General features: G+C 36.0%; 1 protein-coding gene across 1 annotated transcript in view; it reads right to left on the reverse strand.

Moving 5' to 3' along the window:
* TNKS (tankyrase) overlaps positions 1 to 24943 on the reverse strand; it is a 175289-nt gene that overhangs the window by 117537 nt on the left and 32809 nt on the right. The window contains exon 3 of the mRNA XM_007519959.3: positions 9301 to 9396. Coding sequence (XP_007520021.2) covers positions 9301 to 9396 — 96 coding nt within the window. The remainder of the gene's footprint in view (positions 1 to 9300; positions 9397 to 24943) is intronic.

The following is a 24943-nucleotide window of genomic DNA, read 5'->3' on the forward strand; positions in this document are numbered from 1 at the left end:
GAACACTTCCATATAAAAATCATAATTAAAGTCATAGTCATTTCTGATAATTACCTATTTTTCACTTTGATTCAAAAAGACTTGAGCAAATAATTCATTCTTCATACTCTACTAAGACTCTCAATTCGGATGACTTTCAATGTAAATGTATTAAAAAGCCTAGCAACCCTATAACTGTCAGAGAGGCTGATAAACACAAAATTTTAAGATATTCTAAAATACTTACAGTCTAAATAACTTAGCTTGATCTTTTCCCTTAAAGAGAAAAAGTACTATCCACCTAACTAATGTAATCATATGTGCAAAGCTAAAAAGTATAATTTGGTTAAAAAAAAAAAAAAAGTCCTAGGAACTAGTTAGTATCCACACAGTACTCACTAAGAAAACATATCTTTAAAGCATGAAGAGAATATAGTCTCATCCAAAAAGAACATGAGCCGATTGTGTTCTTGAGGAAATGAAAAGCCAAAAGGGTACAGATATCATGTATTCCAAAACATCTCAACAAATCCAATATGAGTTTTTTTCGGAACAAGATAGAAAACAAGGAAATTTGACAATATAACAATGCCCCTGATGTGGTATTTGATCAAAATCAAAGATAGGGAACTTGGGCCTTTATTCATAGACATGAAACAAGTATTTATTTTGAGAAACATTAGTAATTTAAAACATAAGAACATCTGAGGTTGAAAAGTAGAAAAAAGTATGACAATATAACTTATTAACCAAACTGCTACTCTTTCATTTGAAAACTTTTAGAAATCACTTTATTGAGAAAATGTTGATTTACAAGGCTGTCACAGTAGTACAATTTCACATGTCCCCAAAATGAGCATCTGGATGCTTCACCCTTCCCCTAAGAGTAATCTAATTTTAAAAACTTTTATTAGAAATAATTTCAAGCATAGAGAAGGATTCTGAGATTTATGGTAAAATTATAAGAATATATCCCAGGTCATAAGATAATACACCTCATATCACAAGTGCAAAGTTTCATATATCTTGGCCTACAACAAAATCTATTCTTAGGCCATATTTCAAAAGTTCTGGCTCAGGGTAATTTCGCAGTATCAGCATATGGGACTTTCATATTTAAGTGGCCCGGGTTTAAGCCCTAGCACCACTAACAATCAAAGACGAGCAGGGATCTGATCAAAGATTTTTTTTCCACTTCTTTAAAGTGTCTATTTCAATTCTAATCTTCTACTTTTAGATCAAGAACTCTTCTGTCATCTCCGATTATTTCCAGTCCATAATTCAAAATGCCCACATCAATAACACATAAACCAGCCCATGACCATACAAGCTTTAATCCCTAGTTCTTGGATAATGGGATATTTATGCCAATTCACAGAACTTCACAGCACAGTAAACAATCAAACAACTAAAAAAGGTAGTTTAGATGATCTTTCATGTATCTGTCTCTGCTCCTCCTGTTCTACAAAAATAATGCTTAACAGTAGGTAGCAGCACATTGTGGTGTAACTGACACTGGTATTTCCCACAAGAATGACACAAGTCAAAGCTTACAAGTATTTTGAACTTCTAAATATTAAGCAGTCAAAAGTATGGAATGAAAACAGAACAGGAGAAAAAGCTAATTTGGGTCTTTGTTGCTGCTGTTTGCTTTATTCTGGATTAGACTCATGTAAACATGGTATTCTGTGATGTATACATTTCTGAAAAACTCATTTTGCTATCTTTCATTCTTCTTTGTGGTTACCTTTCAAAAGCTTTAAAGAAAACAACCTTCAAAACAAAAGGGAATCCTTCTCACTTCATTTCAAATGCTATCCAGATAGTTAATCGTGGCTGAAGAGGTGGAAAATGTTTCTATGTACTATTGCATTATGTAATTGGAGAAGCTGCCTCATAGCTATCAGTGTTGGAAATAGAGGTTATGTTGGAGTTAGGAAAATCCAAGAGAGATCCATTATTTTTAATATTAGGTTCAATATAAGTATTGACAATTAATTTTGAAAGACTGCTAACTGTATAGTTCTGGTAAACAAGGGTCTGGTAGCATTCAACCAAACATGTAACCATTAAAATCTCTTTTTTAATGAATGGAATATATCTTTAACAGTCAACATTTTAATTATCCACCTACAACATCTGTGATTCTTAATAGGGAATTACTCCTATACCCACCAGGACAAAATAAGAAATTATTATCATTTAGCTTGAAGTAAAGTCAAAGAATTCTACAAGGCAAATAGATATTCTTCCTAATCTCATTAATTTCAACAGTACTTACTGTTAAAAAGCATTTCAAAACTATAATAAATATTCTAATAAATCATGAAAGTACATTCATATACTAAAATTTCCATTTTGGATTTTAAAAAAGAAAAACATTCCAAAAACCTGATACATCACATGATTAATAAAACCCTTATGCCATTATGCAATCAAAAAGTTGATATTGTGTCCTTTGGGACAAAATGAATTTAATAATTGGAGGTGATTATACTTAATGAAATAAGTAAAAAGGTGAAAGACAACTACCAGGTGGTTTCACTCATGTGAAATCTAGAGAATTGAACACATGAACTTGCAAAAAGAAAAAGGCCGGGGGGGGGGGAGAGAGACCAGAAGCAAACAAACTGCTTCTCAGACTTTTTATGAGAACTTGGGTGGCTGTCATTGGGGGGTAGAAGGGTGGGGTGGGGTGGGGTGGGATGGTGAACTATAATAACCTTAAAATCTTATAACCTACTATCATAAATCAAGAATTAAAAAAAAGAAATCTTGTACCATATATTCAAATGACTGTTTCAATGTTTCAGAACAATAATATATAAATTCAATAAGCTAGCAAAATTATTCTTGTTGGGCTATTACAATCCTAAGCAAATGGGCTTAGAAAGCTTACAAAGCTGTATAAAAAAAGAAAAAAAAAGTAAAGAAAGAAAATCATGAACAGAAGTGATTATGAGCTTCTTGACCAGTTACCAACTGATGAAGCAGTGGACAGTTAATGGTGTTTACTTTTAGTTACAAATATTTCAATTATAAAAATGGAGATCACCATGACACAAAGTGCAAGGGACCAGCGGAAGGATCCTGGTTTCAGTGCCCGGTTCCCCACTTGCAGCAGAGTCGCTTCACAGGAGGTGAAGCAGGCCTGCAGGTGTCTTTCTTCCCCTCGCCCCTGTCTTCCCCTACTCTCTCCATTTCTCTCTGTCCTATCCAACAACAATGACATCAATAACTACAACAATAAAACAACATGAGCAACAAAAAGGAATAAATAAATAAATTTTTAAAAGAATTCTTTTTAAAAAATGGAGATCATAATTTCACGTTTTATTCAGTTTTACAAGCTGAAGCATTAAATAGCTGTTTTCTATGCTATTATGTGAATAGTACTGAGGGTTCAATTCACAGTTACTTAAATTTCTCAAGTAGATTTTGAAAAATAGGTTTGTTACTAAAAATTCTAGTGCACATCTAGTTTCACTCAATGCATAAATTCTCAGAATGTCCATGTGATTAGTAAGAGATTCCACATAGTAGTGAAAAGTAAAATATTTTTTAAGATTTTTACTTCTAGAAAAACAAAGTAGGTACACCTTTTTCTATTCTCCCCTACAACTAACTCTCTCTTTCTTTCCTTTCTCTTTTTCTCCCTGCCAAACCCCCTCTTCTCTCATAAAAAAGACTCTCCAGGGTAGACAGAAGTAGACAGGTAAGGGACCTCAGGTAACCCAAAACATCATATGAAAAACTTTCCTATACCTACCTATTGGACCCAAGTATTCAAATCTAAGAACTGAAGAAGCTGGTAGGCCAGGAACATAATAAATGAGCACATAATAAACAAACAAAACCCTGTTCTCTCTAGTCAAAAGGCCGGGAATAATATTGCAAAACAGAAACCTTTTAAATAAACACTGGTCTTTTCTAGTCAAATATCATTAAAACCAAACCAAAAAAAAAATCCTCAAAACAACGATGGTCCAACCACTAGCTTATTATAAAATAAAACTGTAGTAATGAACGAAGATCTTACTTATTGTCCAATACCAATGGACATGACTTAATTTCAGTTTCAATGCAGACCTTAATAAGTTCATTCTCCATTTTTTCCTCCCATGCCCTCTTTCCTCAATATCAGGGAAAGCCAGATGGGGGAAAAATCAGTAAAGATATAGAAAAACCAATAGGAACTAATGAAGTCATCTCCTATGCTTCATTTTGAAAGGAACTTGAAGGAATCATGTTAAGTGAGATAAGTCAAAAAAGAGGAAGAATATCAGATGATTGCACTCATAGAAAGAAGAACAGGACAGAAAGGAAAACACACAGTAAAACTCAGACAAAGTATAGTGTATTGCAACAAAGCAAGGGACTCCTCAGAAAGAAGGGGAGGAAGAAAGTGGAGAGGATGTTAGGGGCATGGTGCATTATGGTAGAAAAGGACTTAAGTTGGGGTGAGAATGTTTTGCAGACATCTATCACAGGAAGATGAGAAATTGTCCCCATGTGTCAACAACTTTACTGAAAACCATTAATCCCCCAATAAAGTGATAAAGGAAAGAAATTAAGAAAAAGACATTTATAGACTATGCCACAAGTAACAGTCAAGAACATTCTTTTCCCATGGAACATAAAGTAGCCTGTGGGTCATAAAACAAATACTGAAAAATGAAAAGAATCAAAAATAATTATGTCCAGCCACAACAAAACCAAACTATAAAGCAATAATCAAAAGGCAAATGAAAATTGCAAGGCATTTAGAATTCAAATAGCAGTCTTCTATTCAGTAATTTATGGATTAAAGGGGAAGTCTCTGGGAAGATTAAAATGAATGGAGTGGAAATAAAAACAGAGGGCGGTTCATGGAGATAACTCAGTAGTAGTGCACAGGACTTGCACATCAGAGGTCACAGGTTCTCTCCCTGACACCTCCAAAAGCCAAAACTGAGCTGTATTCTGAGGAAGGAAGGGAGGGAGGGAGGAGAGAAGGAAGGAAAGATGGAAGCATAGAAGGACTGTGGGGTGCAGTTAAAGTAGTATTTATCAATAAAGGTATAGCAATAAATATATATATTAGAAAAGAGAAAACCCTCAAATCAATTTTCTAAGTTACCAGACATTAACAATTTTAAAAAACATTTTAATACTATTATTTTAGACAGAGATGGGTAGGGGTTACGAGACAATGTCAAACACATGCCAAAAAAAGCACATTAACCAAGTAAGCTATTTTCCCAGCCCAAACTTTCTTTGCACATGAAAGATACCATCATCCCTACCAAATTTTTCACTCTTTATTACGGGTTGAGGCAGACAAGAGAGACAGAAATAGAGACAGAGAGATGAGATAAAGACAGAGAGAGAGGGAGAAAGAGAAGGGGGATACGATGATTATCTGCTGTGCTATCTATCATATGGTGCCAGGGTTAAAACTTATGTCTTCGCACAAGCAAAGACAAACATTCTACTTGCTAAGCTACCTCCCAAATGCAACATCAAAAATAAATAAACCTTCTAGATTTCTTCTAGGCAAATTTCTCAATATAATAATTCATCAGAGTTTAAATTAGTCTTTTCAATTAACTATTGTCTTTAAGAGAGTTAAGTATTATCCAAAGCAAATGGTTATATAGTATAAGCAAACGTATGTTACTTTATAAAAATTTATGTATTCTTTGTGCAGAAAAGGATGTTACTCATATACATGTTTTAAAATATTCTGCAAAAAGAAGATTTTCATTTTTGTTGAATTACTTTAAGGAGCATACACAGTCTTGGCTAATGCACAAAAGTAGTATCTATAGAAGATACCAGAAAATCATCTTTAGTGGTTAATTCTCTGAAGAGGATAAAAATAAAGAATAGAAATGTAATTCTTCTTTTAAAATTTTTTAAATATTTATTTTCCCTTTTGTTGCCCTTGTTTTATTGTTGTAGTTATTACTGATGTCATTGTAGTTGGATAGGACAGAGAGAAATTGAGAGAGGAGAAGACAGAGGGGGAGAAAAAGATAGACATCTGCAGACCTGTTTCACTGCTTGTGAAGCAACTCCCCTGCAGGTGGGGAGCTGGGAGCTTGCACCAGGATCCTTACACTGGTCCTTGTGCTTTGCACCACATTCGCTTAACCCAGAAATGTAATTCTTAAGAAAAAAAGTGGTACTACCACTGTATCTGTTATAAAGAAGAAAAAAAAATACATCACGCAAAATAATGTCTAATAGCTCTAAATTAAGACATTTCTTGAAAAAGAATTGCTTAGAAAAGAACTTACAAGAACACAAAAATATTTTAGAAACTATTCCACCTAAGTGTTATTTCACTCCATTATATAATATGAATGTGTTAAATACTTGTCTATATTTTTCATAAATCGATTATTGCTAGAATTATCACTTGCCTATATTTTCCATAAATCGATCATTACTAGAATGGTTTTCTTTTAAACTACATCTGAAAATTTGAATGTTGTTTCCAAAAGAGTAAGTATCCTCAAAAAAGCAATTAAGGAACTCAGTTTATGAACAAGAAGACTTTAGTATCTTTCCATTTAAGCAAAATATTATTCTAGAATGTTGCCCAATCAAGTTAAACAGGGCTTTTACAAAGCTGTATAAAACAGCAATACATTATACAGCAAATCCTAACAAAGGGACTTTTCAAAGTTAACCCAATTACTAAATAATGTGATAACAATAACTATCCACTATCTTCTTAAACCTTAAGACAGCAGGAACCTCACATTTCCACTATAGAGCCTATATTTCTCCCAGTCCTGGAACCATAGGGTGGGGCACACTTTCCGGCATACATCTCTCATTTCATATCAAATAATATTGCATCCACCGATCACAACCTAATCAACACAATGAGTGCCACCTCAGCATGCTTCACTTCAGACTGTGTCCAGAGACTTCAGGTGTGGAATGACAACCCTTCAGGTTCATTATTCGGGTGAGATCTTTCCTTTCATAGTATTCTCTAATTCCATTCCAGGAGGTTCACTTCCTAACAAAGTCCCAAAACCTAGATATAGACCAGGTTCCAGGAGATAGAGCATACATTCACATGTATCCATAAATTGGGACAAAATATATATCTGAAAGCAAAAGTACACAATAGTCTGAAGTGAGTACCCCTCAACACTTTATCTGCACTATTCCAGCCTTTAGGTCCATAATTGTTCAACAATTTGTTTGGCTTTGTATGTTAACTCTCTTGTCAACCACCAGGTTCCAGATGCCAGCATGATGCCGACCAGACTTCCCTGGACAGAGGACCCCACCAATGTGTCCTGGAGCTCCGCTTCCCCAGATACCCACCCTACTAGGGAAAGAGAGAGGCACACTGGGAGTATGGATCGACCAGTCAACGCCCATGTTCAGCAGGGAAGCAATTACAGAAGCCAGACCTTTCACCTTCTGCAACCCACAATGACCTTGGGTCCATACTCCCAGAGGGATAAAGAATAGGAAAGCTATCAGGGGAGGGGATGGGATATAGAGATCTAGTAGTGGGAATTGTGTGGAGTTGTACCCCTCCTATCCTATGGTTTTGTTAATGTCTCCTTTTTAAAATAAATAAATAAAATAAAAACAGCAATATAACAGTTTAATAGCTAAGAAACCCAGTTGCTTTGACTACTACTTAAACGCTTTAAAGAAAATTGTTAGAGAGTAATTATAAAGACTAACTTGACCTCTGCTATCTGTCCTTCAAAACCTAAATTTTCATGAGTTATTACACCAAATTTCTTTCTTAAAAATACCAATAGGTAATGTAGTCTCCCCTAAAATTAAATTCAAATTAGAATATTGCAATCTTTTTGTTAATGATTTATACTTAAACTTTGTCTTTTAAAAAGGTGCAAGTGAATCTAAAAGCAGTATCTATATTAAATGCTTAACACTGAAAGTTTAAGAGAAGAAAAGGTCAGAGGGAAGACACAGAGGTAGTACTGGTCAGCATTTGTAATATATCTCTAATACTATAAGTGATATTTCTCCTTTGGCCAGAGACTGTGCAAAGGCTGCTATTGTTGCCCAAGGCTTTGCTAAATGCAGACACTGAAAGGCTACAGAATCTAAGTCAGTCTGAAGCTATCGATTTCAGTTTTATTATTTAAAATTTTATAATTTTATTCAGTTATTATCTGCACTAGTTTAAAAAATAGCTTTATTCATTTGATGATTGGTATCTTGATTCATCAGCAGAATCATCTAACCTTTCAACAAGAGAAATGTCATATTACTCTGATATAGCATAAATTATACTAATTTTAACATGATTAAAAGTTGTCTTTAGAGTAATTAAGCAAAATTCTACGTATTTCCAAAACTTTCTGTATATAAATATTTCCATTCTCCTCTGAATTTTTCTTAGTGATATAGAGTATGAATCCTAAACTTAAAAGGAAAAAAAAAGATTCATTTTCTTCTAACACGGGCAAATTTAAAAGGATGTTAAAAGTGATTTATTTTCACACAGCCTAAAATAATACTGTTGCACTGCAGTGACAAAGAGGATCCAAATTACAAAGGTCAGCTAAGTAAAAGAAGGCAAAGGCAAAATTCAGATGCTAAGAAGCAAAACAAAAATAGACCCAATGCAGCATTTTGACAATGAAGATCAATGAAAACAGCTGCTTAATATCACATCATATACACTATTACTTCTATCTTAAGAGAAAACGTCTTTATTCTAGCATTTCCTCTTTGCTGGTTCCTGACATTTACCTTAGTAAAACTAATACTTAAGACATTTTCTTTCATTATCTGACCTGAAAAGGACATTGCCTCTATTTAAGAAGTACTTGGCTATTATATAAAAGTGAGAGGGTATGATAAAAATATAAGTACAGTAAGAGAGGAGAGGCAGTATACATCTTTTTTGTCTGTGTAACTATTAACTTAATAAGGCAGCAGGTTGCCTCCCAGCAAAACTACTTTTATAAAGTAATACACTATGTCCTTGCTTGCTCAATAGTGAAGGTCTTCAAAGAATCAACTGAGGGGTAAAATACAGTAAAATTATAATCCAAACCATAAAAGTAGGTCTAAAATGAGTGAGTATATTATTATTTAATGTGATAAATTTCAGAAAATTTAAGTACAGCAATATGACTGCTTATATGTTTAGGACAGCATGGCAGTTAATGAGATAGCTAACATATTACATCAATAATAAAGATAATGGTAGATATATTTGTTGAGCTTAACCAACAGAAAAAAAAAAGAAATACAATACGTAACAATTGTATGCAATCAAACCAGCAGTTCTATCAATGAAATAACTTGGTAGCTCTGTTTCCTTACCTGTAAGGACAGCTTTTGCCGAAGGATCTGCCAGGTCCAGGGCTGATTTGCCATCAGTGTTCCGAATGTTTGGATCAGCTCCGTGCTGCAGCAGCACTGTGCAGGGAAAGCAGAAACAGTATCTTACCTCGGGGATACAAAGATTATTTACTGGTAAGTGTCGCCTCGGCATGGTGTAGGCATAAATATACATTGCACAATTTGCTCTTTTAAGAAAAGAAAAAGGGGAAAGAAACAGAAAAGGGGGACACAGCACTGCAGCAAAGGATCTTCTCTAGAGTAAAGTGAAGTTGGCAACTTATGGTACAGTATTATCACATGACTTAACATCCTAAACATGAAACTAGAGAAATATTGCAACTGACAGTTTTCCTTTGCCTCTTTCAGGCAGCAGGACAGGAAACTGCACTCACAGCCTCACACTGTGAAAATGCTGTGAACTACCCTATCTTTACTATCACTGTGGCTGCTTGTTGCTGCTGCTGTTTTAGTGCTGAATTTCCTAGTGTTTCCTCTCTTCAAAACAGTTGTAATACTGTGCATGTCTTTTAGTGGCTTACCGCTTACATAGGGACCTCATCATAACATATTGGCTTACTTCCAAGAAGTTTAACATACATAGCAATGCATATAAGCCTAGTCCCCTGCAGTCGAGCTGCAAAAAAATGAGAGCCTTCTACAATAATGCTTTCCATAAAATAAAATAAAATAAAATAAAATAAAATAAAATTGGAATAGAAGCTCAATCACTGTAATATACCTTATAAATGAATGCTGCAGGTGCTATATTGGAAAGTAGCTATAGAGAACTCATAGATATGGCCAGTTATACAAATAGTGAGAACCACCACTAAAGTAAAATCTATACATGTAACAATTTATTCATCAAAAATATTTCTCAACAGCATGTAATATGTGTGTGTATGAGGAGAGAGTGTTACTGTAATGCTAGTCACCAATGCTTAACATGCATTACTTTTTAAATATTGTCAAAAGCAGAGTTCAATGCAAGTTATTCTAACAGATCAAATAGCTAAAAATGTGTATATTCATAGAGAGAACAGATCTTGTTGCCATTTTCCACTAACAATCTTAAGAAGTATTTGAGAGGGAATCCTTATATACTACTAATAAATCCTGGTGTTTATGAGGCATCCTTTAATGCATAAGCCATCAAGTCACTGACTTAGTTATAATGTACAAAGAAATAGTATTACCAAGAAAGAGTTAGGACATGCAACTAGGACAGTATATCAGGATCTTTTGCATTAAATATTGGCTACTTTCCAATGTAAGATAATAAAAACTACTCATGGTTTAAGAAGATACGGTGAGATTTTGCCAAGACTTTCTATATTATTTTATTCTTGAATGTAAACAACAACAGAATTCTTTCTCAGATGTCTATAAACTCACTTAAAAGTAGAATAAAACAGTACATACCACAAAATCAAAACATAACGACTCTTTCCTAATAATAAACTTTCAAGAAACCTTTTTTTTTCATTCCAGGAAAAATTCTAGTATGAAGATTTGATTAGTAGAGGGTTTTTATCATGAAACAGACTCGTATATCAAATGTTTATTGCTATCTTTATTTAACTGCCGACTGTCCTAAGCAAAAGATAGGGAAAACAAAGAATAAACAGCTACCATGAAAACCAGAATTTGGGGGGCAGGTAGTGACATAACTGGTTGAACATACATGTTATAATGCACAACGACCTGAGTTTGAGCCCCCAGTCCCTTCCTGTAGGGGGAAAGCTTTGCAAGTGGTGAAGCAGTGTTATAGGTGTCTCTCTTCCTCTCTATTTCCCCCTTGCCTCTCAATTTCTGGCTGTCTCTACGCAATAAATAAATAAATGATAATAAAAAATTTTAAAGTAGAATTTGTATCCTATATTTGAAGACTTTAGAACTTGCTTTAAGCACTCAGCAAAGAAATACCTGTATTATTTTAACAGGGCTTGAAAATAATATAAGAACTATCTTTCTGCAGATTAATGAGTGACAGGAAAATGTGGACTATCCAAACACTCAAGACCCTACTATATTTTTTTGTAACTTGCTACACCTGTTCAATCTCTGTTGTTCTGTTTTCTATTTTGCAACAAAAGTGCACTACTTAGCTGCAGGTGTTTGCTTTAGATTATTTAAGTGAGCAACAATTTACTAAAAGTATTTGCTTTCTATACATGTTTGAGTCATCTCTTTCATTGTATCTAGATGTACATCCACTGAAACAAAGTAAAATGCAAAAGAGGAAGCAGAATCTTCCAAACCAAATATTCCAAATGTTTTGTTATTAATAACAAAACCCACACTAGATAACATTTAACCATTTTTTAGCTCAGCGCGTGTGAGTGTGAAAAGAAAAAACAAAACTCAGAGGTCAAGGAGACAGCACTGTGGATTATGTAATAGCCTCAGAACAGCAACAGTATCTATAACTAAACCAGAAGGGATCTAAATTTAATTAACTTTCATAAAATGGCAGCATGGAGAGGATTAAATGAGAAATAAAAAGTATGTAAAAAAAAAAGTACTAAGAGTGGTCGAGGTAGTGGTGCAGCGGATAAAGCATTGGACTCTCAAGCGTGTGGTCGCAAGTCAATCCCTGGCAGCACATGTACCAGAATGATGTTTTTTTTTCTCTCTCCTCCTATCATTTCTCATGAATAAATAAATAAAATCTTAAAAAAAAAAAGTACTAAGAGCCATAAAGCACAATAGTACATATTACTTAATGATAATATTTGTAAAAGATTTTAAAACATAAATCTGTTTGTACTTTCAAGTCTATAACCACAAATTCAATGTTGTATCCTAAAGCTTTACCTTCAGATCTTAATTTTTTTTTTTCCTGTAGCAGTCCAGAAGGGGAATATTATAGACGTACTGAACCATATGGCATCCATTTTAACTACCAATCATAGCTCTAATCTCATTATTTCAAATCATTTAAAAATGTAAAAGCAACTCTTAGCTTGTAGGACATACCAAAAAAAAAAAAAAAAAAAAAAACACACAAGAGACAAGCTAGGCTTGGCCAATAATTCACTTTACCTAGCCTGCTCTTGCACAGAATGGTCTATGATGGTGCTCTGCCATGTGCATGACTCAGGGTCAAGCCTGGCACCCTATAGCACTACAAGTTGAAGGAAGCTTCAGTGCTATTCATTCTTATTCTTTCTTTCTCCACCTTCTCTTTCTCTAAGAAGAAAAAAAAAAATCTATGGACCATTCTAGTCTCAAAACTCTACTACATCCACAACAAAATCAGCAAAGAAAACAGAAAAAAGAATTCAGAGATGTGTGTTATTTTAAAATTACTTTTGTAGTGGTCCAGGAGGTGGCGCAGTGGTAAAGCTTTGGACTCTCAAGCATGAGGTCCCTAGTTCTATCCTCGGCAGCACATGTGCCAGAGTGATGTCTGGTTTTTTCTCTCTCCTCCTATCTTTCTCATAAATAAATAAAATCTTTTAAAAACATATTTAATAAAAAGTTATTTTTGTACTTCATTTTTACTATAATATGCAAAATTATTGGCCTATTACATATAATGGAGGATAAAAATCTGAATAACTATCAAGAAATTTTAGAAGAAATAAGCAAGAGCACATGGAACATTCTTTGGGTTTTGTCCATAGGTCTCAAAAGGAGCTAAACTAAATAAATTATCTGCTAGATATCTAAGATAGGCCCCAAATGCCTGGCTACAATTTCAGAGCTATAATCAAAGACCTGAAACACTAAGATCGAAATATTTGAGGAAAAAAAAAAACAAGTAGAAACTTTTTTATTTCCCATCTTCAAAATCAAAATGAAGAAAGGGGGACTGTTGTATGCTTCACATTGGTTTGGTCTCACCTCCCCCGCCCCCCGCCTCTGGGAGATTGTGGTTTAGCCCCTGCTAGTTTCGCGCTTCCCCTTCCCCGCCCCCCTTTATGCTGCTGGGTTTCTCAAAGACTGACTGCAGCCAGCTGCCTTGAGACTCTAGGCCACACTCCCCCATGCTAGGTAATGCCTACAGAGAAAAAAAAATGCCCGTCAAGGCAAAAGTCCACAGAGGCAACAAAGGTCCTTTAGCTGATAAAACTTTGCCCACAGAGACAAAAAATGGCCCCCTCAGGCCTTCCCTTGGCAGCACACTGGTTCTTGTTGCTCGCTTACATGTTCCTCCATGTTTGTGCCAGTTTCTTTTTTACAAAATGCCTGTACAATATAGGTTTCTGTTCACCCCACACTCCTGATAACTATGCTCAATTAGTTAAAAAGGGGGAATTGTTGTATGCTTCACATTGGTCACACACACACACACACCCCCCCCCGCCTCTGGGAGGTTGTGGTTTAGCCCCTGCTAGTTTCCCGCTTCCCCTTCTCCCAGCCCTCTATCCTAGGTACTTCTGGAGTTCCTGCCTCTGCCGGGGGAGGAGAAAGATGGAGGAGGACATGGTGTGGTGATTAGATTAGACTAGTGTTTGAATCGTTGCTCCTGAATAAAGAAATACAGCTTCTCTGCTCAGCCGTGTGTCCGCGAGTCTCTGTCTACCACCACGAAGCTAGCCCGGCCTACTAGCGTCCCGAACTCTAATGACAGGGGATGTAAAGAGTAAAAATGGAACCCCAACTCCCCAGTGCCCCACCCCACTAGAGAAAGATAGAAACAGGCTAGGGGTATGGACTGACCTGTCAAAGCCATGTACAGCAGAGAAGCAATTACAGAGGCCAGATCTCCCACCTTCTGTATCCCATAAAGACCTTTGGTCCATACTGTATCCCAGAGGGATAAAGAATAGGGAAGCTTCCAACTGAGGGGATGGGGTACAGGACTCTGGTGGTGGGAACTGTATCCCACAATCTTATCACTCATTATTAAATCACTAATAAAACAAATTCAATAAAAAACTTTGTTTATCCTGACACTTCACCTAACAGAAACAAAAAACTTTAAACCACAATGCAATTATAAATTATATGTTAAAACACCCCAGACAACTCCTCAAATTGAATTTGTTTACAGTATTATTTTCTAATACCAGCATAGCACAAGCATTAGGCAAACAATATACGTTTTCAAGGACAGTCTACACACCTTGCAATGACATATACAACTCTCAATTCTGCATGCTTCAAAAATTTTATTTTTAAATTTCTGAGCTTCCAAAGTGATTAAGAAAATGTGACCATGAATAAATAATACAACTAGGAATTCACTATATAAAAATCAATATATATTGACAGCACACTAATAGAGAATATTATTCTTCAAAATCACCAATGTTGTAAGCAAAGTCTCCCCAAAATTCATGAGCAATATACAAGGTAAAGCTTAAAAGAAAAACAAGGAAACTAAAATTTCAGTAATATTCATGACTATTGTCCACAACAAAATTCTCCTTATGATATCTTTAACCACTAAGGGTAAAATATCAAATCCCAAAAGGTTTGGTTATATCCAGTGATTTATGTATCTCAAATCCATTTTTCTTCTTTTGAAGTATAAAGGACACCAAAAATAAACCAGCTGGCATAATAATAGTTAAAACTACAGGGTTACAATATTTAAAATGTCATTCTATTTCTAGTACAAACATTCAGCTACAGTGAACCAGTCACAGAAAGCACGCCAGTGACCAGTACAACAGATAAAACTGTTTTAATTCCTTAAAACTCTGAAATTACAATATTGGCATTACTCTAATTCTTCCAAATAAATATTTCTACATATATACAAAGCCTCGTGTTATTTATTTCCTAGAAAATATAAAGTGCTTTAGTGCTGTGGTCTTTCTCTCTGTTTTGCTGAAGTCCCAGTGATGACTAGAAAAAAAGAAAAACAGGGTGGAAGATAGATAGCATAATGGTTAAGCAAAGAGACTCTCATGCCTGAAGCTCCAAAGCCCCAGGTTCAATCCCCTGCACCACCATAATTCAGAGCTGAACAGTTCTATGGTTAAAAAAAAAAAAGGGGTGGTGGTGGCACACCTGGTTGAGCACGCAGATTACAGTGCTTAAGGACCCAGGTTCGAGCCCCTGGTCCCCACCTGCAGGGGGAAAGCTTTGCAAGTGGTGAAGCAGTGTTGCAGGTGTCTATCTCTCTCTCCCTATCACTCCCTTCCCTCTTGATTTCTGGCTGTCTATCAAATAAAGATTAAAAAGAAGAAGAAAATGTAAATTTCAAAACCTAAAAATGTAGCAGCAAAGTTAACTGTCGAAGTGTTTTATATATTCTTCACTCTAAATGGCAAAAATCTGTTCATTAAAATACTGAAAATTACTTACATATGTCTCAAGGCAACATTAATTTTAGAACTATCCCTCACAATGAAAACTCAATTTTAAAATGTTATGATTATGTTAAAATGTTTATCAAAGGAGCTGGGCAGTGTTGCACACATTCCTATGTGCAAGGACATAGGTTCAAGCCTCTGGTCCCCATATGCAGGGGCAGGGTGGGGTGGGGTGGGAAGCTAATGATTTTTTGAGCAGTGAACAGTAGAGTGTTGTAGTTGCTATTTCTCTCTCACCCTCTATCTAAAGAAAAAGGGGCCAGGCCATGGTGCATCTGCTTAAGCGCAAGTGTTATAATGTACAAAGACCCAGGGTTCAAGCCCCTGGTCCCCACCTGCAGGGGGGAAGCTTCATGAGTGGTGAAGCAGTGCTGTAGGTGTCTTTCCATGTCTAACAACCCCGTCCCTCTCTATTTCTGTCTCTATGCAATCAATAAATAAAGATGATAAAAAAACTTAAAAAAAAAAAAAAGGAAAAGGAAAGGGGGAGGGGAGGGGGGACACATTGCAGAGAAAGATGAAGTTAATGTGTAGGCCCAGAGCCCCAAATGATAATCCTGGTAGCAATACTAATACTACTATCACTAGTAATTTCTTTCAAGTATTTAATATCCTTACTCTTCAAGAATATAGAGATTTTTTTATTTGGCTGATTTTTAAAAATTGGATCATACAAAGGACCAAATACATTAGATTTATTTAAGAAAATAAAAATTTTAAAGCAAAATAACCATGGAATCAAAATTTTCTGTTTTTTGTTGTTGTTGTTGTTGTTGCTAGGGTTTTACTGCTCTGGCATAACTTCTTCAGACCGAAAGAGACAGAGAAAGACACCATAACACTGAAGCTTCTTCCCCCAGTGCCTTGAAGCTAAGGGGTTAAGAGTCTGGGTCACTTAAAAGGCAAAGCTGGGGTGATGCCAGGTTGTCTTATGGGAGTGACCGTACCGAAACAATTTTTTACTTAATCTATTAATGAGAGAGAAAGGGAGAAGTGAGCAAGAACAGGAGTAAGAGCATCACTCTGTCACATGCAATGCAAGAGATCAAAATCAGTCATTCAAACTTGAGAACCCAATGTGTTATCCAGTGTGCCACCTCCCAAGCTACATGAAAAATTTTTAAATATATTTCTTTTATAATTGTTAATATGCTTTTAAAGTAAAATATATGTTAGAGCCCACAGTTAACATCCAGACTGCTACTTCTACAAAGAGATTATAATGGCATAATATATAGTATTGGATCATTATAATTCCATCTGTATTTACATATTTATAATTTCTATTGGGTTTTTATTGTTTTGTATTATTTTTTTTACCAGTGCACTAACCAGCTCTGACTTATGGTGGTGCAGGTGACTGAACTTGGGACTTTGGAGTCTCAGGCATGAGAGTCTCTTTGAGTAACTACTATGTTATCTATCCTCCGTATTTATATAATGAATATTTTTAAGGCAATGGGGACATTTATATATACATATAGATATATATATAGCTGAGGAGGGGGGAGACAAAGAGAGAGTGGCTAGAGCACTGTCCCCCCACCCCATTTTTTTCACCCAATAGATCACTGCTTAGTTTCAGATTATGGTAGTTCAAGGAAATGAACATCGGACCTCAGAGTCTCTGGCATGGAAGTCTTTTCCATAACCACTACACTAACTTCCAGTCTCTATTGTACCATTTTATGGTATAACCAAACCCAGGGTCTCATTCATACAAGTAATGTGTTCAACCGAACTCCCCAGGCCCATACATATTTTGAAAAGCCATTTATTTTTTTTATTCAAGACATACTTTATTTACTACATACTACAGGATGAAAGTATCTAAATGTTAGAGTTTACTTTTAAAAACACCATCAAGAATTAACTTATTAGCAGTACATATTAAAATTCAAGTAATCAATGCTATTTTACATTCCAGTAAGGCTTCTTGAATTAAAACTAGAACTTAAAGGGGCCAGGTGGTAGTGCACCTAGTTAAGCACATGTATTGTATTACAGTGTGCAAGGACCTGGGTTCTTGAGCCCCAGTCCCCACCTGCAGGGGGAAAGCTTCACGAATGCTAAAGCAGTGCTGCAGGTGTCTCTCTATCTCCCCCTTCTTTCTCAATTTCTAGCTGCCTCTATTCAATAAATAGATATAGATAATAATTGCTGGGATAGCCTGAGGGTGCTTCTTCCTGAGCACTTTGGGTTGGAGAGAACTCGACTGGAGCCAACCTAGGCTGCTGCGTGGGAGAGGGATCAGGAACTCTTGCCGGGCTAGCATCACAGGAGAGAGACTCTGGGACTCTCGGAGCTGGAAGGCAATTCCAAGTGTATTCAATCAGAAGAGCAACTGTATATATACTCACCAAGTAGCGTGGAAACAGGATGTGATGTAGAGAGGGTGGAGTGAAAACAGTGTTGGAATCAGGGTGTGACTGGGAGAGGGGGCTGTGCAAAAAGACAGTAAACCAATGCCCTGCAGGCAGGGTGGTTCTCTGATTATGTAAACAGACCGCAGAGTTAAACAGGAGGAAGCTGGCATACTGCCCAACAAATAATAAAAACACCCTAGAATTTAAATGATGTAATTTCCTGTTTTTAATATAGGCAGACTAACTTCTCTAGACCAGCAATATTTAAGACAAAAAAAATTTTTTTAATCATAAAAAAGTTCATCAGAATTAACAAAATTACCTTCCCCAAAAACTGAGGCACAAAAATGAATCTGGTGGGTAAATATCTATGGAAACTATCTTTGTTCTGAAAGCAGTTATTGACCTGGAAAAATATAAACTGTACTTTCAGTGTCAAGAGAAAAAGGGAACAGAAATCAATAAGCAGCCCCCCCACCCCAAAGTAAAGATTATTCCTCCCCATCCATCCCTTAAAAAGGGCTATACTCCCAAGATGAAGAAAAAAGTAGATGTGAACTAGTCCTAACACAGAATCATAGGTCTGTTTGGAAACCTTGTATAATCTATTGGAAGCCTTGAATTAGATTTATGGTGGTTCCAATGTGTCCTGGAACCCCACAACCCCAGGTGGGGAGTTGGACTTGCCAACATCCATGTCCTGCAGAGGAGCAATTACAGAAGCCAGAACTCTCACCTTCTGCACCCCATAGAGATCTTTGGTTCACACTCCCAGAGGGATAAAGAACAGGGAGGCTTCCAATGGAGGGGGTGGAATATGGTACTCTGGTGGTGGAAATAATATGGAATTGTACCCTCTTATCCCACAATCTTGCCAATCATTATTAAATAACCAATAAAAATTTCAAAATTAATTAACTGAATTTTAAAAAAGGATTTATGGTGGTTTCTGACTGGCAGTAGTGCCAGGGCATCTGGCAGACAGATATGCTCATCCTCTCAGGAGAGCGTATTGTAATCAAATGCCAAAGACTTATTCCTATACATAGGGAAAATGTCAAGCACACAGCCACGATAACCAGGCACATGGGTTAATTTTGGCTGAGATATGTAAGTATAAAGATATGACTGTTGGAGGCTTCAGGTGAAGATTGAGAGCATAGAGAGTGGTAAAGCAGGGCTGCAGGTGACTATCTCTTTCCCTCTCCTTCTCCTCCCCTCTCAGTTTCTCTACTCAATAATAAACACAAATATTTTTTAAAGACTTAAATAAAAAAAAAATTTAAAAGATCTTCTGCCATACAGTTACTGTTAAGAGAGAAGGTGTATAACTACTGAAGTTGCAGGGTGAATTAGACACTTCTTGTCACAAATCATTAATTAAAAGAAAATGACAGGCACTATAGCTATTTAAACTTGGATATTGGGGGAGGGGGAGCCAAGATGGCAACTTGGAAACAACACCTGGCGTGAGCTCCTAAAAAAAAAAAAAAAAAAAAACAAAAAACAGCTTACAACCTGGGATTCTTTGGAGAGGCCACCAGGTTCCAGATGCTACCATGATCACAACTGGACTTCCCTGGGAAGATGAACCCACCAATGTGTCCTGGAGCTCCAATTCCCCAGAGCCCCGCCTCATTAGGAAAAGAAAGAGAGAGGCTGGGAGTATGGATCAAACTGTCAACTCCCATGTTCAGTGGGGAAGCAATTACAGAAGCCAGATCTTCCACCTTCTGCACCCCATAATGACTCTGGGTCCATACTCCCAGAAAAATAAAGAATAGGAAAGCTATCAGGGAAGGGGATAGGATATGGAGTTCTGATGGTGGCAATTATGTGGAGTTGTACCCCTCTTATCCTATGGTTTTGTCAATGTCTCCTTTTTATAAATAAAAAATAAATAAACTTGGATATTTGGAGTTTTCAATAGGAAACATATTTTTTATAATTTTCATTTGCTTATGTGAGCATGAACTGACTTTTCTGCTGACATGGATACTAATTATAATAAGCATAATATTCTAATATATCATACTAAAATGTAACTATTTTACAATAGATACATAAATCAGTGAGTTAATATTTTTTTAAATATTTATTTTATTTATTTATTCCCTTTTGTTGCCCTTGTTGTTTTATTGTTGTAGTGATTATTGTTGTTGTCACTGTGGGATAGGACAGAGAGAAATGGAGAGAGGAGGGGAAGACAGAGAGGAGGAGAGAAAGATAGATACCTGCAGACCTGCTTCACCACCTGTGAAGCGACTCCCCTGCAGGTGGGGAGCCGGGGTTCCAACCGGGATCCTTATGCCAGTCCTTGTGCTTTGCGCCACCTGCGCTTAACCCGCTGCGCTACAGCCCGACTCCCCAGTGAGTTAATATTTTTAAAGTGATCAATGAAAACAAAATTATGCGTGAATACAAGATCCTTTCAAAAGGAACTTTGTAAAAAAAAATTGAGTTATGGTTTTATAGAGTACAGAAAGTTTTCTATTATAGCTTCAGTTTTCACAATGTAATTAGCCATTAAGATAGTACCACTTGTCAAGTCTGGATAAACTACCAGTTAAGAATACCCCAACAATCATGAAGAGAGCCTTTTATTATTTCTGAACCAGAGCACGCGCTACTCAACTTTGGCTTATGATGGTACTAGGGATTGATCCTGGAACCTCAGCACTTCAAGCATGATAGTCTGTTGTATAAGCTGTCACACTACTGCACAGAGGGTCTTATAAAGTAGTCTTGCAATACAAAAACTGAAATAATTTGTCCATCTTAAAGGAAGTAATTTGGGCAAGAGTTCTTAATTGTTGGTAACTTACATTAGGAATGAAAACTACCTTGCTTGAGTCAGTGACTTCATCCTTCAGTTCTAGCAATGTGGGCTGCTTTCCAAGAATAGGGGCTGGTGGTGGTGCACCTGGTACAGCATACATAATGCAGTGTGCAAGGACCAGAGTTCAAAAATCTTGTCCCTGACTACAAGGGGAAAGTTTCATGAACAGTGATGCAGGAAAGTCCCTATCTATCTGTCTGTCTGTCTGCCTCTCTCTTTCCCCCTCCTCTCAATTTCCATTTCTATCCAAAATAAATATTTTTAAAAATATCCTTAATTACTTGAAAAGGTTACTAAATAAATTTCCCTCTTCAAACAAGAAATTTACCTGTCCTTCATGTATTGTAATCCAAAGAATATTTCAGAAGAGATTGCACACAGAGGTAAATATGAAGACGTAGATGACTTTATGTCAAATAGTAGAGATATTTGCATTAGACTGGGGATATAGATTGACCTGCCAACACCCATGCCCAACATAGAAGCAATTATAGAAGTCATATCTTCCACCTTCTGCACACCCCAAAATTTTTTGATCCATACTCACAGAAGGGGAGAAATGATAGGGGGAAGATAGCCAGAGAGCCTTGAACTCCAACTCCAACAGGACCCAGAGAGAGAAGAGGAAAAGAGGTACCACTCCACACAATTCACACCACCAGAACCCCATATCCCATCCCCTCCCCTGATTAACTTCCCTATTCTTTAAGCCTCTGGGAGAATGGACCCAAGGTCATTACGGGGTGCAGAAGGTGGAAGGTCTGACTTCTGTAAATGCTTCCCCACTGAACGTGGGCATTGACAGGTCGATCCATACTCCCAGCCTACCTCTCTCTTTCCCTAGTGGGGTGGAGTTCTGGGGAATCAGAATTCCAGGACATGTTGATGGGGTTGTCTATCCAGGGAAGTGTGGTTGGCATCATGGTAGCATCTGGAACCTGGTGGCTGAAAAGAGAGTTAACATACAAAGCCAAACAAATTATTGAGTAATCATGAACCTAAAGGCTGGAATAGTGCAGATGAAGGGGGGAGGGGACTTCTATTTTGTAGATAGCTAGTAGGCATATTTTAGTTATATTCCAGAGGGCCTGTGGCTATACTAGTTTTTTTTTTTTCAAAAATAACAAAATTCTAGGGAAAGAGAAATAAAAAAGAATATTGCAAAGATTCTTCAATATTTACTACTGAGTTAGAAACATATACCACAAAAGGAAAATGTGATCCACAGCCAAGAACGATAGTCAAAAAAGAGAATAATCAAGAGACTATTTCCCAGAAAGTCCTCATGATGAACTTTAACTACTATAAATTAATTCAAGTAAATAATGAAAATTATGGCCCTAACTGAACAAGTATACTAAGATACTCTGAGAACCAACTGAAGATGCTAGATCTCAATAGTGAGAGACTCACACTACATAAGATTTTTATCTAGATTAAATGAGGTAGCAGAATTCAATGGTGAACAATACAGTTTTAATCAATCATACTGGAACACTGCTTATCTACTTAGAAAAGACAGACATAAAGCTTGACTCTTACATCTGACTACCTAAACAGTCATACTTGAATCATAAACTTAAATATAAAAGTTAAAAAACAATAAAACCACAGCTAGGGAGATATCCCAAGGTGTACAGCATAGGACTTGCATATGTGAAGCCCTGGATCTAATGCTCAACACAGCATATGTCAAAAGGAGTTCTGGACTCTCTTACTCCATTCTCTAACACCATAAAATAAGCAAAGTTTTAATACAAACATCAAAATAAAAAAGAAAATACTTATGGTGTGAGATAGGAAAAATTTCTTAAATATGAGTCTAATTCTTAAAAGTAATGAGAAATTAAGACTTTCTACTATTCAAAAGATATCATTAAGAACATGAAAAGGCAAGTCATAGATTAAACCAAAACAGTCAAAGAAATATTTATGATGGCGTATTGCACCAAAGTAAAAGACTCTGGGGTGGGTGGGTGGCTGAAGAGAATACAGGTCCATGAAGGATGATAAATGACATAGTGGGGGTTGTATTGTTAAATGGGAAACTGGGGAATGTTATGCATGTACAAACTATTGTATTTACTGTTGAATGTAAAACATTAATTCCCCAATAAAGAAATAAATTTAAAAAAAAAGAAATATTTATGATAAATAAGTCCAATCCAGATTACATAATGAACTTCTACAAATCAATTATAAAACAACCTGATTTGATAGACAAAAAGACTTTAACATTTCACTAACAATATACAAATTACTAATACATCAAAAGACACTCAATATCACAAGTCAACTTAGAAAGGCAAATTTAAGTAGTAAGTGTTTATATGGATTTACTAAACTGGAACTCTGGCATACTGCTGGTGTGCATATAAAATAATGTAACCAATCTGGACAGCAGTCTGGCAATTTCTTATAGATATAAATATAATAAGTATATGCAAATAAACCCTACAAATTCTACTCCTGGGTATTTATTCAAAAGGAAGAAAAACTGTTCACACAAAGGACCTGTAGGGGCCGGGTGGTGGCACACCTGGTTGAGCACACATACTACAATGTGCAGGGACACAGGTTCAAGTCCCTGGTCCCCACCTGCAGGGGGAAAGCTTTGTGAGTGGTGAAACAGGGATGTAGGTATCTCTCTGTCTCCCTCTCCCCCTCCATTTCTGGCTTTATCTATCCTATAAATAACAGTAAAAAAAATGCTAAAAAATTCCTTTAAACAAACAAACAAAAGACTTATATGAGCACTTAAATGCTTGTTGTAAAATAGCAAAAAGTGGAAACAATGTCAACATTCATCAGCAGATGAAAGGTAAACTAATTGTGGTATATCTACAGAGTAGACTAGTACTCAGCAATAACGTATATGGTCTATTAATAAAAGAAATGACTCATACAAAAGAAATTAAATTTCCAAAATTTACTTTGAGCAGAAGTCAGATTGCAAAGAGTACATTTGCAGAACAGAAAACTAAACTAGTGACAGAAAACAGATGAATTTTTGGCTGGAGATGGTGAAAAGGAAAACAAAACTGACTACAAACGGGCATCAAAAAACTGTTTAGAATAATGGAAAGGTTCTATTATCTTGATTATGGTGGTGGTTATTGCACGAGCATACATTTCCCCACACTCATCAATAAGTAAACTTAGAATGACCATATTTTATTTTATTGTTAAATACATGTCGATATAATTCAATAAAGTTGACTTTTAAGAGCACAATAAAAGAGTTTAAAGTTGATTTGTTGAAAAGCTCAATAGGTACATGTAACTACATCGTAGAAAGACAGTAAGAGAAAATTATTTAACAGGAAAATACGCAATATTTTCCAAAAAAGCTGAAGAGATAATTATAAACAATGAACTATGTTGTAGTCAGTTGTAAACAAAAATGAAAATACGTATTTAAAGATATAATGACAGACTTTTTACTAAAATTATAAGATACTAGTCTATATGACACAAAGTAAGACAGGTCAAACTGAATGACTTAAAATTAATTTACACAAATGAACTAAAATAATTGGCATGTCAAAAGAAAGTTGGGGGGCAGGGCGATAGCACAGAGAGTTAAGTACAAGAACAGGAGGAAGGATATCGGTTCAAATCCCCGGCTCCCCATCTGCTGGAGAGTTGCTTCAGAAGCTGTGAGGCAGGTCGACAGGTGTCTATCTTTCTCTCCTCCTCTGTCTTCCCCTCCTCTTTCTGTCCTATGCAACAACAGTATTAACAGCAACAATAACAAGGGCATCAAAGTGGAAAAAATGGTCTCCAGGGGCAATGGATTCATGGTGCAGGCCCCGAGCCCCAGCGATAACCCTAGAGGCAAATAATAATAATATTAAGGAAAATAAGCTATTAGACAATTTGTGCTCATATATGAAATTATCCCTCATGTAATAAAAATTAAGCTATCATTTAATCACAGTTTTGGGCGCATATCTGCAAATACCAACTGTTTAGTAACTGAAAAAGACCGTATTCCTATTTGTGGAATAAAATTAATTTTGTTAATATAAATTAAATTGTGCGATATCTTAAAATGTGTTTTGAATTATGTATTTTTGTTGTTTAAATATTTTATTATTTATTGAATAGAGACAGAATGAATTTTAAAAATGTTCACAAAGCTT

The sequence above is a fragment of the Erinaceus europaeus genome, chromosome 2 (genome assembly GCF_950295315.1).
Source record: "Erinaceus europaeus chromosome 2, mEriEur2.1, whole genome shotgun sequence".
Taxonomy (NCBI): Eukaryota; Metazoa; Chordata; class Mammalia; order Eulipotyphla; family Erinaceidae; genus Erinaceus; species Erinaceus europaeus.